The sequence below is a fragment of the Pantherophis guttatus genome, chromosome 4 (genome assembly GCF_059756535.1).
Source record: "Pantherophis guttatus breed Tessera chromosome 4, ASM5975653v1, whole genome shotgun sequence".
NCBI lineage: Eukaryota > Metazoa > Chordata > Lepidosauria > Squamata > Colubridae > Pantherophis > Pantherophis guttatus.
In genome coordinates this window covers 150,935,471-150,949,496 of record NC_142066.1, presented here as the reverse complement: position 1 = coordinate 150,949,496, position 14,026 = coordinate 150,935,471, and the positions used below count along the sequence as shown (strand labels likewise).

The 14,026-nt window shown below is 34.1% G+C and overlaps 1 protein-coding gene across 15 annotated transcripts in view; it reads right to left on the bottom strand.

The window, feature by feature from the left end:
- KMT2C (lysine methyltransferase 2C) overlaps positions 1 to 14,026 on the bottom strand; it is a 174,200-nt gene that overhangs the window by 62,128 nt on the left and 98,046 nt on the right. For all 15 annotated transcript variants that reach the window (XM_034401683.3, XM_087893077.1, XM_034401682.3 and 12 more), the window contains 9 exons: positions 12,011 to 12,130; positions 11,522 to 11,638; positions 9,781 to 9,882; positions 8,657 to 8,761; positions 5,253 to 5,434; positions 4,201 to 4,365; positions 3,159 to 3,268; positions 2,713 to 2,778; positions 1,555 to 1,767 (listed from right to left, as the gene is read on the bottom strand). In XM_034401683.3, the coding sequence (XP_034257574.2) occupies positions 1,555 to 1,767; positions 2,713 to 2,778; positions 3,159 to 3,268; positions 4,201 to 4,365; positions 5,253 to 5,434; positions 8,657 to 8,761; positions 9,781 to 9,882; positions 11,522 to 11,638; positions 12,011 to 12,130 (1,180 nt within the window). The remainder of the gene's footprint in view (positions 1 to 1,554; positions 1,768 to 2,712; positions 2,779 to 3,158; positions 3,269 to 4,200; positions 4,366 to 5,252; positions 5,435 to 8,656; positions 8,762 to 9,780; positions 9,883 to 11,521; positions 11,639 to 12,010; positions 12,131 to 14,026) is intronic.

The window sequence follows — 14,026 nt, the reverse complement described above, 5'->3', positions numbered from 1 at the left end:
ATCATAACTCTGAATGGTTGTTGAATTAATGGTTATTAAGGAAGGACTACATATATTTAACATTCAATGTCTACTACCATAATATTTATTAATGTATTACACATGGAGTTATTCCTCATTAACTACCGTAAGACTTTAAAGACTTCAGTGGATCTCATGTCTCTTTCTATTATATGATGTCACCACTTAAAAATTCTGAACTAAGAGTTTCTGCAGTAAGAGTGGAAATCCAAAAAGAGTAAGAAGAGTGGAAATCCAAAATTCTATTTCTAGATTGAAGGAAACACTAGCCAATGACAAGAATGCTACCTAACAGTGACAAGATATTGTTCTCACTGTCTTCCTATTCAGCTATGGTCCTCATACTAATACTGCAATATTATGTTTTTCTATATTGTTTTATCATCTGATCATGGACCAAAGTAAGATTCTGTTGGATAGACAATGCTTGGAATTGAACTTGAGATCAAAGAACAAAGCATACTGTGGCAAATATGTTTCTTTCAAACCTCATATAATATTTTGCTTCCTCTATCACTGTGCCTTAACAATTTCATTCTATAGCATTTGCTACACAATGCATTGTTTTGTTTTGTTTTAAGTAAATTAATCTGTGATGAGAAAGTTAGAAAGTTGTTGTAAACCAATACAGCATGCTTATTTTAGGATATGACATTCAATCAGCCATTTTTCTGATTCAGATTTATGGTATCATTAATAATTTGCATACACTTAACCACACCATTATACACTTGTGGACAAAAGTTATCTTTTCATTAAATGATATATGATAGTAAATCAAAAACATTCTTTGCTGTGTAAGATTGGTCAACTCATATATTTCAACAAAGAATAGCAAACACCAACGTATAACATTGATCCACTGATATGAGTTTTAAACACTTCATGTTTTTCAATGCATTCAATGTCATAAGTAGCTATCATGAGAAACTGGGACTTCCAACTTCCTGCTGTCTTTCCCATTAACTCTGCTTCTGGGAAACCAGCAAAAAATATAAAAAATTGCAGTCATGTGACTATGGCTCACTGTGATGTCATAACTGCAAGCCAAGCACGCAGATCACAATCACCAAGTAGGGACACTGCGACAGCCAGAATTCCAAGGACCCATCTAAGTATCCCAAATTTAGGGCTGTTGCAATTTGGAATGGTTATTGAATGAGTGATCATAATCCAAGGTTTACCTATATTCAGGCAAATAAAAATTATACAGTGACACTCACTGCCTCGCAGATCTGCTGCCAATGTAAGCACCATTTTGATCAAGTGTATAGTCTAAGTAAATAGTCTTCTCTTCCTTTCCTCTCTTGGGCATTTTCTCATTTGTCACCCTGATTTTTGGAGGCAGCAACAAATCTTGAAATTTTCCCAGTTCAACTAATACAATTTTAAAGCCAGCTATCATTCCTGTCATTCCATCTGCTTTGTGCTTTGGATTTGTTCCATAAATTCCGTCTTCTTCCACAATGCACCAAGAGACCTTCAATCTAACCAATAGTTCAATAAAATGGGAAGAGAGCATGTAATAATCACCTCTACTGTCATCCATCTCACCATCTCTTGAATGTTCTGATTGGACATCAGGTGGTGTTTGAAGTACAGCAACACTATTCTGGTTTATAATCTTCAACTTCAGCTTTGGCTTTGCCCTTTTTCTTCTTGGTACAATAGCACTGAGGCTCTGTAACTGAGACATCCCTGTTTCGGTCAAACAGACACCATCCTGAGTGTACGTCTTCGGTGGGTCTATAAAATTGGCATGAACCACAACAGGAATTTACACTTTTAATAATTTTGTTTATAAGCACAACTCTTGGATTTTTAAAATATTGTAATTAATATACCATGGAAGACTATCTGTTCTAATATTAGATAAAGAGAGAACACAGCATTGTGATCAAGAGCCTTGATAGTACAGTGGTCTAAGCACCCTGTTATTAACACAGCTGCCTGCAATTTACTGCTGGTTCGAATCTCTCCAAGGCTCAAGGTTGACTCAGCCTTCCATCCTTTCTAAGGTAGGTGAAATGAGGACCCAGTTTGTGGGGGCAATAAGCTGACTTTGTATAAATATACAAAAGTATGAAGGCTATTGCTTAACGCACTGTAAGCCGCCCTGAGTCTCCGGAGAAGGGCGGCATATAAATCAAATTTAAAAAAGAAAAAAAAAAAGAAAAAAAGAAAAACAGCATAACTATTTCAAAGGAAAACCAACATTATAATTATATCATAATTATAATTTAATTATAATATTTTACAAAGAGTCTACTACTCCATACATTATTCAACTCAACATATATAAGTGAAGAGATACACAGAGAATAATAAATTCCACTATAAATAGATTGGGGAAAGATAAAGTCTGAATAAATCACCCCAATTTTTGTCAAATTATGCATCTGTCTTTCAAAGACCATATTTAAAAGGGCAAGCAGAGAAAGGCCTGCCTTCATCTTTATGAGTAATCTTTTGCTCACTTAAGCAATTTAATTTCCATTAAGGAGGACTTGAACATTTATTCATGAAAGGTATCAGCTGGGTTTAAGAATGAACAAGGGAATAGCTAACAAAAACCAGCTATTAAAATCAATTATATTGATTATATAATTTTAAGGCATAATTCTGGCTTCAACAGTGAATTATTAGTAGAAATGAAGTTAGATGGAGAGAATGAAGAATTTTAATGATTACCAAGTTCTTTTGCTTTTAATGGAATTTGGGCTGCAATGGATGATTCACAAAATTCAAAGGAAGGCACTAGAAAAAGGAAAAATAAACAATGAAAATTCTCATTTAGTTAAGTTATGCAGTCCTCAATAGCAGTATTTTGATACTGAAATCTTCATTAATCTATTTTCACATGTCTGTTATTCCAATTTATTTTTTTAATTTATTTTTTATTAAAATTTTATTAAAATTTTCATACAATTTCTTTTCTAATAACATATCTTTAAGATAACTGACAACCTAAAGGAACAACAGATTTTTAATGACATTTTCTATTACTGATCATACAGCACTAAGAAAATATCTGGACAAAAGAAAACAGTCTCTTTTGTTAACGCAACATCTGACAGAGAGAAGCTTTACAACAAATCTTACTGTGCTGTTATTAGATAAACAGGAAGTGAATTTACCATTTGCTGATGGCATATATGGTCTACACATGGTGCAGTCAAAACCAATATCTGCTGTGTTTTCCACTTCTTCCTCCGTGTTTAAATTTTGACAGACAGTGTGCATCCATCTGAAAGTTAAAGCATAGATGGCAAAGGAGTTGATTGAAATGCATGCAATTTTATCATGCAATACAAATATTGTCCCCACAGAGAAATAAGTTCCTGAAAAACCCAGAAGATGTTTAATAAAATTAGTTATTAAAATTTCCTTTTGGACCAGTTGGTTGAGCTGGGGATTGCTATATAATTCCAGCATTCTCAAATATATTTCAAAATATATTTGAACCAAGCTGCTTTGATAAAACAAACTTCTTTAGTTCAGGATCCAATGGTGGATTATTTATATCGGGAAGCTTTTTGAAAGGAGCCAGTACAACTCAATTTTTGAGATTTAGTAGATGCACATTCACAATGACTTTGATAACAAGAGACCAAGGTCCCTGGGATTAGAATGAGGTCATTTAGTTCCATTTCTTGTCTACGTTGATAAATTAGGAAGATTATGAAGAAATGCTGGACACAAAAAAGATGAATCCAAGAGGATCTTACTAACTTTATCAATTACTTTCTGAGTTACAGAAATATTTTAAATTAGTGTGATTTTTATGTTCAAGGAATTGTTGTTTATTCCATACTATACTGCACCATTGGAAGACCTGAAGGATCAGGTTAATGACCCATCAAGAACAAATCTATTTGTGTGGCTGTGAAGAATAAATCAATAATTAAAGGTTACTTAAAGAATATTGTTCAAAACTTCTTCAGGTTACCCAAGAATTTGAAGAATATCCTCCTGTCAATGCTATATAACTCCAATATTATGAGTGAGAAAGAAAACGGTTTGATAAAAACTGAACTATTTTATAGATTAGGTAATAAAAACTAATTTGAAGAATCATTTTGATAAAAAAAATCAAAATTCATCCCACAAATATAAGGGAACACAGTATGAACAAGCAAGTAAAAAAATATTCGTTCCCAACGTAAAAGAAATTTTAACCTGTCACACTGCCTGCACTGCACAATAAGCTCTTCTTCTCTGTAATTGCAACAGCAGACTGGGCAGGTGGATAAACTTGCACAAGGAGCACACTGTGTGTAATTATTTTGCCATTCACATCTTAAACCAGGAGAAGTAGCTCCACAGTGTCTGCACCAAACACACCTTCAAAACACAAGCACATAAATAACATTTAGTTTGTATTTACATAAGCATTTGCTTAGATTTCTGTACTATCCAATGAACAAAACATTAACCCATTTATGTAATAGGTGAGATTATGCAAAATGTCACCACTAAAGAGAGTCTATTTAAATAAGCTTTAGAATATGATGTAGTATATGGAGTTCTTGGTGTTCTCTGAGCTTGATTGTTTTCTTGCAGATATTTCATTACCCAATTAGGTAACATCTTTAGTACATCTTCACTGGAGATATTCCCTAATTGAGTAATGAAAAGTCTCCAAGAAAATAACCAAGCTCAAAGATCACCAAGGACTCTATAGTTCAACCTTGAGCTACAAATATACTCTTTTATTAATGTACTATGCGGCTGGAACTGTTCTTGGTTGTCATGGCTACCATGATATTCTAAATCACCCTAGATCCAATGGCCCGAATATGTATGTTAAAAGGCAGGAGGCGTCCTCCAAGTCTTTAAGATCCCTAATTCCAAAGCGTTTGCAAATTAATTCTCAATCTAGGCTCCTACATTACTCTGCTTGGGAATATCAATTACTGAAGGGCATGTATGATTTCCCCACTCGTATTATTTGAACTTTAATTAAAATATGATCATACTTTATGTACTGCAGTTAGGCACCCCCAATAGCTCACCGAAATGCATTTCAGGCAAAAAACCCTTCATAAATAAGGTGGTCTATAACCATGATGCAGATTTGATTTAAACCCATAAAAATATTGAGAGTAAAATAATAATAATAATAATAATAATAATAATAATAATAATAATAATAATAATAATAATAATAATAATAGTAGTAGTAGTAGTAGTAGTAGTAGTAGTAGTAGTAGTAGTAGAGAAACACACACCATTTGCACTTCCAACCTCCTTTGGGAACTGTCTGTAGTGGTGGATCCAGGCAGTAAGTGTGGTAGCTGATATCACAGTCATCACAAAGAAGTAACCTTCCTGGATCTGTAGCCTTTCCACAGGCTTCACAAACAGTACACTCCAGACATCTCCAACCCTTGTGGAGCACCACTTTTGTAATCTGTATAGAAGAAGGCAACATGCAATTAAAATTCATAAAACTTCAAACTGTCAGTTCCAGGGATGTCAAATATGTCATAGTTTTTCAAATAGATAAAAAAAATAGCCTAAGACTTGTTCAAATGTAATGGGGAAAGGGGATGCATTTAATTTTATTGTCTTTCATTGGATGATGATAACCTAGGATCCCATCAACATCATTCAAATGACATTATTTTCCTGAGGCAATTGGATGTTCCCAGTAATATGCTAGCTGGGAATTCTGGGAATTGAAGTCTACACATCTTTAAGTGACCAAGATTGAGAAACATTGGAGACAAAAGGTTTCCATTCCAACTATGTTGCCTATATTCAGGAACACATCACTTGTGCTTTATAAAATTGCAAAATTTTAAAGTCCTTTAATCACTTCCTAACCTGTCAATCAAGGACACTTTAAATGTTGAAAGTTTTTGTGCTTATGCCAAATTATTTAAAACAAAAAAAATCTTCACAGTATTTGTCATTACATTTGTATTTAAATCATTTTTTAAAATTTGGTAAAACAAACTGAGTCATCCATGTTAATTGGGGGTTTGTGTTAGTTATTTGGGGTTTTGATTTCCAAGACCAATTAGAATACCTTTTAGTGGCATTTCTTTACAAAGTGTTTCAAATGTATATTCTTCTAAAAATGCAAATTCTTTTCACAAAATGTATGCAGATTTTAGGTTAAATGCTCATATGTATGGAAAATTGTTACTGTGAAACTAAGTACATTTGAAAAAACAGCTTATAGCTTATATAATAGCAAACAATTTATAATTTCTGGATAAATCTTTAACAATCCAGATTTAGTGATAAATATAAAACACTAAATAAATACAGCAGTTATTGTTAATCCAGCAAAGAGCAGTTATATATATATTATATTTAACATATAACATTATAGCAAGTAATTATTAGAATTTATAGCTGGAAAATAACTTTTATAATATGTATACAAAGTCATTAAAGTATTTTGTAAGCTGCTAACAAATTATAGACATATTTACAAAGGATTATTTTAAAAGATTTTGTCAGAAATAGAAGATGCGGATACTGATGTTTTTATTACTGGCCATTATTAAGTTGTCTCCGTGGCCTACAATACAGATAAACCTCCACCCTAATACATCCACCTGGCCCACTAGGACAGGAAAGCAGAGTATGTTGTGGATCTCATTGATTGGGAATATATATCTGGCAAAAATGGCCTTCTCAATGGTGACCCCTTCTTTATGGAATATCATTTCCCCAAAGTAGAGATGGCCCCCTCGGTTGCTTTTCCAAAAGGTCCTAACAACATGATTTTTGTCAGCAGGCCTACATAGAGACAGAATTGAACAAGTGGTTTTGATTGAACAAGTTTTGATTGTATGGTGGCTGCTATGGGTGATGGGTGATGGTTTTTATTATATGGTGGATTTTTTTAAATGCTGTAAACTGCATGGAATTACCTAGGGGGAGGTTGGATGGCTATATAAATTCATTAAATAAATTAATTAATCAAGTTAAAATCTAAAATTTAAAAATGAATTTATCTGACTAATTATTAAAACAAATGTATCGAGGAGTGATGTTTTTGAAAAGAAAACAAAGCATTTCAGTTTAGCAAGGTGTGCATTCCAGAGACCTGGGGAAGTTACAAGAAAGGCTCAGTTCTAAGTTCCTGTGAAATGACTTCCATTGGATCATCAAGTAGGGTAGGATTATATAAAAGGGTATGTTCTCCCTAAGGAAATCTAGATCCAAGCTACACAGGGTTTTTAAGGATAAACAGGTATGCGGACTTCCAGCTGACATCGCAGTGAGATCGGACGTGAGGAGCGGGTCTCCTGAAAAAGCTGCCTGGACCACTTAAATGGAGCAGATTAATAATCCTGAGATGTAAAGAATTATGATTATTGAACTTTCTGAGGAGCAACATTGGACCTGAATATATTGCTTTTGGACTATTGAGTAAGAGCGGGACTTACTAAAATAAGACAAGATCCTCCATAAGGGGGAAATGAGCAAGATTTCAAAAGAAATGGCATTGATGTTTCAAAGCATTAGGGATACTATGACAAAGAATCACAGAGAGATGAAGAACCTAGTGCAAGGCATAAATGGGAAAATAGAAAATATCCTACAACTGATAATGAATGAAGATTAAAGAGTCCAGGAAAGAGAGGAGACAACAGAAAGAATGGAGGAAAAGATAGTACAGACAAATCAGCAAATAAAGCAAGGAGATGAAAAGGAGAAGACGATAAAGATAATAATAACTGATGAAATAAACCAAGGGAAAAGTATTTTAAGAGATTTAAAAATGGAATCGGATAAGAGGGAAGGTACTTTTGAAAGGGAGATAGGGGCTTGGGTGGACGCAGGAGACCTGGCAGGTTAAGGGGTTAGGGATGGGAGAAATATGCAGACTGAATGGTGAAGACACAGATGTTGATAGAGACAAAGATCTAAGAAAGAAGTATGGGAGGCAAGCTAAAAAATGAATAAAAATTGAAGTATTAAAATGGGCAGGAGATGATGGATAGAAAGGATTTTTTTTCTTTTTTTCCCCTAATATAATGATGACTTAAAAACTAGAATAGAGGTCGAAATAAGATGCACACTTTTATATAAAGCAATAGTTAGATGGAAAGAATGGAGGTTGAAAGATGGTATTATTATTATGTATGTTTTAAAACTATGATGATTGGTACTAGAATGGTGTACTGAAACATTGAATAACCAAATAATGAAGGACTATGTCTTAATATAAACATGTGTATTAATACTAGGATTAGTAATGGTGGCCTGACTAGAAGCTAGAATAGAGGTAGAAATAAGAAATAGGGGGAATATTAGCACATATAATTTTTATATACTAGAATATAAGCAATAACTAGATAGAAAGATTAGAGGCTGAAAGATGGTATTACTATGAATGTTTAAATAGTATCATTGGCATTAAAATGGAACATTGAAATATTGAATGACTACTTTAAAACAAACATGTATATTAATACTAGGATTACATAAATTTGATTAATGTAACAAATATTATTAATATTATTATTGCTACTTGTATCAAAATGAATTATACACAGAGGCCACACTGTTCATGTATTGCTATTGATGTATATTTAAAAATAAAAATCCAATAAATTTTTTTTAAAAAGGATAAACAGGTATGCAAGCATAGGTATTTCAAAACACTCACCTTAATACCCACACAGAATGGATGATAACACTGACCACACTGTGAGCAGGCAAGTAATTGGCCTTCTGCACCTTGTCCAAAACTCCCACAAACTACACACATGTCCTGGAATATCAAACAAAATATATCAAAATATAGAATATTAAAAAAAAATCAATCTTCAAATAAGAGACAGTATTAGGCATTCCAACCCTTCCAACCCCCAAGAGCATCTGATGACTATCTATCATCTATCCTTTTTTAAATGTTTCTTATGTCTTTACAGAAGATTCATGGTATAGTGTTCACTTATTAGCGTAATCTATATATGCATTATTACATACTCAATAGTACTTTTAAAATTTTCACATTTTTGTAAAGGAAAATTTCTTGTGATTTTAGACCCAAGAAAACCACAGTAAGACACTAAAACCCTTTTCAATCTAATTACTTTCTTTTTTAATATACAAAAGAACAATTGTTTAAATAGAAAGGCATATTGCTGATTTACTGATAAAGAAAATCAGAATTATGGAGTGAGCTGTTATGATCAAGAAAGCCATTTTATTTATTTTTTGCTCTAGTGTATCTGTGAGAAACGTAAAAAAGTAAAATCCGCAAAACCAAATCACAGATTTAGTAACACTGTCATGGTAAAATGCATCAGTGTTTATGCAAATCTAGCCAAAGCAAATATTTCATAACTGTTAATATTTCCATACCTGTGGAAAATATACAGGGGCAATACAAAGATTGCTTTTGCATCTTTTCAGGGAAGACAAATGAGCAGCTTATCAGAATTTCAGAGGAAAGAAATCAGACAGCTGTTCATGATAATACATGCCTAATGTCAATCCATCCCCCTTTCCTAATACATAGAGGGCCCACCAACACCCTCTTCCCTTGGGTGGACTGTGAAACGTGATGTTCTAGAACTGAATCCCTTTACATTCTCTCATTTTAACAGGTGCCTGGAATTTTGTAACCTATTGCCACCACTAGGGACTTGGGCAGGGGTGGGTGGATAGGAAGAGATTTTGGTTTGAATACTCTCCAAAAAAAGTCTGGATGGATGGATGGACAGACAGATACACAGAAAGACAGATTTACACAGAAAGTAACAAAGTACATCTGAGTACTACAACCTGATGTAAAGTAAACTTGTCACTGCTAGAGAACAGGACAACCGTATTATGCATGGAGTTTTCTTCTTCATCTTTGTTGGATAGGTTATCCATATCTGTGGCCTGCAAAATAGAACAGAAGAATTAAATGGGATACTGTAATAATTTAATAACAGTTTTTAACTGTTATGTCAGAGTGTGCACATGTGACTGCTAGTTTGAGACAACCCAGGAGCAAAATACAGTACACAGAGGTTTTTCAAACAGTGGTTTATCTACAAGTTATATATATACATACACATGCTAAACAAAGCCAGGCAATCAATCAATCAATCTTCAACTATAACAGGAAGCACACATGAAGAGAAATACACGGAGAACTATAATGAAGATAGAACATAAGGAGAGAAAGACACCCCCACATGGCCACCCCTATATAGACAGCCTCTTAAAGTTATAACCCTGCTGACTCTTTCTCATTGCATCATCACGGTTTACAGCCTTACAGCAGCTGGTCAGCTTTAAATCATAATTACCTTAACATCAGGGGTGGGTTCTAAAATTTTTTACTACTGATTCTGTGAGCGTGGCTTATTTTGTGGGAATGGCTTGATGGTCATATGATAATTCTTTAGGATTTAGCAGAGGTACTGGTCTACCAGGCTTTTAACTGCTTGCAGAGCTGTACCAGTTTTTGTTGTAAGCTGCCCAGAGTCCCTTGGGAGTTGGGCGGCATAGAAATATGATAAATTAAATTAAATTAAATTAAATTAAATTAAATTAAATTAAATTAAATTAAATTAAATTAAATTAAATTAAATTAAATTAAATTAAATTAAATTAAATTAAATTAAATTAAATTAAATTAAATTGAATTGAATTGAATTGAATTGAATTGAATTGAATTGAATTGAATTAAATTAAATTAAATTAAATTAAATTACCCATTTGTTCTTGGAGCGTCCCAGTCTACCCATTTGTTTTTCGAGTGTCCTGGTCTACCCATTTGTTCTTGGAGCGTCCCAGTCTACCCATTTGTTTTTTGAGGCACCGGTCTACCACCACACTGCCTTTTAACACCGATCAGCTGTAGGGCGGCCCTTTGAAGCCCCGTGGCAAGAGTTTAAACAGTTTTTTTCCTTCTAGCCATCAGCTGGGACTCGGGAGGCAGCGAATAGATTGGGGCCGGGGCCGGGGCCAAATAAAAGGTAAGAATAACGTGGGCGGGGTGGGAGGGCCCAGCTCCCGAATAAAGAGAACCGGTTCGGTGATGTCATATCATCACCGTTACCGGCTCGGCGGATCCGGGCGGAACCCACCACTGCTTAACATGTTACACAATAGACCATAAATTATTTGAGATGTAGACATGTAAGTCATACACATTCAAAATATTGCATCCGTCTTTCACTGAAGAGAACAAACCACCATACGCATACAATTTTAATTCCGTTATATACTAGACCGTCTATGAACCATGGCTCATCCTTTCAAAGATACTTCCTTCTTCCTCAATGCTTTCAACAATGACAGACCTTCTAATATACTGCCCTCGGTGGAAAAATTGGGATACATTCAGAGATATATCTGCCTTGAAAACAGCCCATTTTGAACTGCATAGCACAGTCAAACATCAGCACAGGAAATATTTTATGACACTTTGTATTATGGCAACAACTATTTTATGAAAAGTCAGCAATGACTTCTATAGCACTCTTTGTTTGGGCTAATTAACTTAAGATGCTGTGTCATAGATTCTTACCCCTGTAGCAAGAATTGATCCAATTCCATTCTTCAATTTTGATCTCCCTCGCCCACCTCTTCCAGAAAGTCCTGCGCCTCGTGGTCTCCGCTTCCCTGGAAACCCTGACCCACGACCCTATTTAAATACAGAAGAACTGAATTAGTCCTTGCAGATTAACAACTACAGTAATATATTTATAGGGACACAGTTTATAGGCAGTAGTTCACTACATGTAACTCAAACATTGACTCTGCTTGTCAGAAGTTCGCAAAAGGTGATCATATGTCCCTGGGATACTGCAATCGTCATAAATACATGCCAGTTGCCAAGAATCCAATCATCCATGTGACCATGGGGATGCGGCCACAGTTGTAAGTGTGAAAAACAGCCATAAGTCACTTTTTCAGTGCCACTCTTACTTTGAACAGTCACTAAACAAAAGGTTGTAAATGAAGGACTATCAATACTGGTGAATGACTACAATAAAGTTAAGTGAAGATTAATTACCACTTTGATGTTCCAAATAGCACTGCCAGGCAGTTGTCTAGATTTAAATGCTTCTCGACCTTCTAAAATATCCTGAGACCAGGAAGGTGGGCTTGCTGTATTATGGCTATTCCAAGTACCCTAAATATGTAAGAGAAGAAAATAAATGTATAAAACATTCACATCTATAAATGATGAAGATCATGTTTGAATGAAGATAGATAAGTGGTTGAAGATAAAAATATAAAAACAAAGATAGGAAAATAAACAACTATTGGACAATGAAAAGATGCAATTTGGTTATAACTATGATTTTTACAAGATGTATCACTTCGGGGAATATTTTGCCTATTGTTATATAAAGATTTTTAATCTCTTAAAATCAGACTGTAAGAAACAGTAGATTAGATCACTTGAAACTAAATTATTACCCAGGGTTATTAAGTATAGCAGACAAAACAGTATTTAAAATAAAAACTGCCATATGAATATGAAAGACAAGAGATCTGTTTAGATATCTCTGAGCAGTATGTGGCCTAAGCATTATTTTTAATACATACATTATTTTAACTGCTAAGTTTATACATCAAATAAAATTGATAATAATTTTACAACGTGTGTGTGGAAATAAGCACAGAAAGCAGTCAGTAAGGGACATTTTTCTCTAGAGTGATGAGTAGTGAGTAAACAGTTTGCAAGTATGTGAATGCTTGAGTGTGTCGTCTGGGGACCTATGTGGCTCTTTTGCCATCCTAGGCTATCTTTCCCTTCAAAACCACTCTTCTTACCCTTTTTTAATGAATCAAAGCCTTTCCTCTTGCTTCTGCTTCAACATTTCTATAATAATATTGGCCCAAGTACTCGAGCCTAGCTCATTTTCTGGCCGTCTACCTTCTTCTTTGGCTTAACTACAGACACAGGGCGGATACCTATCTCTACAAAATAGCAGCCTCTTCTGTGTCTAAGGGAGGAGCTGCCCCTTCTACCTTTTCCATCACTGTTTGTTTGGTGTCATTTCTAATGAGAGGTCTGGTTTCTATAGCCAGGATGTTGGCTATTGCTACAAAATCCGCGCTCTATGTGGGCAAAGCTCCCTTTCTTTTGTAGCTAAGGTTTGCTTTCATTTCATACAGAAAATTTAATGAATTCCTTGAGTCTGTACTTTATACATAGCCATCGCTATTATTCGGGCCTGATCAGGAGACTGATTCTACTCAGCCTTTAAGATTTTCAAAGAAGAGCATTCTTTTTAGAATCATGTATTCAAAGCATATGATATCATTTAATAACTTAATTATATCATGATCTCTTTTTTAAGGTATTATTTAGAATGAGCTTCCATCTTCTGATGAAACACCACCAAAATGGAAGAAACAAGATTTTACGTTGTAAATATTCTGAGCTTTATTTGGTACAATAATCTTGATTGATAGATAATTCAGACATGTGCCTATATTAGGATAGTATCTGGCCTGGCATAGAATAACAAGGAATTAATCTGCAATTCATAAACACTGCAATAGACTCATCTTAAAGTTAAGGAATAATGGAGTAGTAACTTCTTTATAAATTAGAAGTAGGGAAAAAAACAGATAAGTGTAGTTGAAGCATTATGTATATTTATAGTCATTTAGTTTAATGCTCTCTGAGAGCAAGTTATAAAAATAATGAAATAAATTTTATTAGAAGATAAAACTACAGATAAGTTCATGAAATCACTAGTGAAATTATTTTTCTTTACAAGCAAGGTGATGGATTTAAAGAAGTGAGTTAAATAAATTGTACTACAAATCTTTGTGATCATAGCTCTATAGTACCTGCACGTATTAAAGGCTTACTCTATATAAGTAAACAAAAAAATACTGAAAAATATGTTTTCTGTTCGGAAAAAACCTCATGCAGAAAACCAATATAGAAAGCTTTGAGCAAACCAGTAAACAATTATCTCTAATATACTAACTGAAAGCAGCAGCAGAAAAAAAATGATGTGATTCATTTACTGCATTTCAGATCTGAATTGAAAGAGGTTTTTAATTT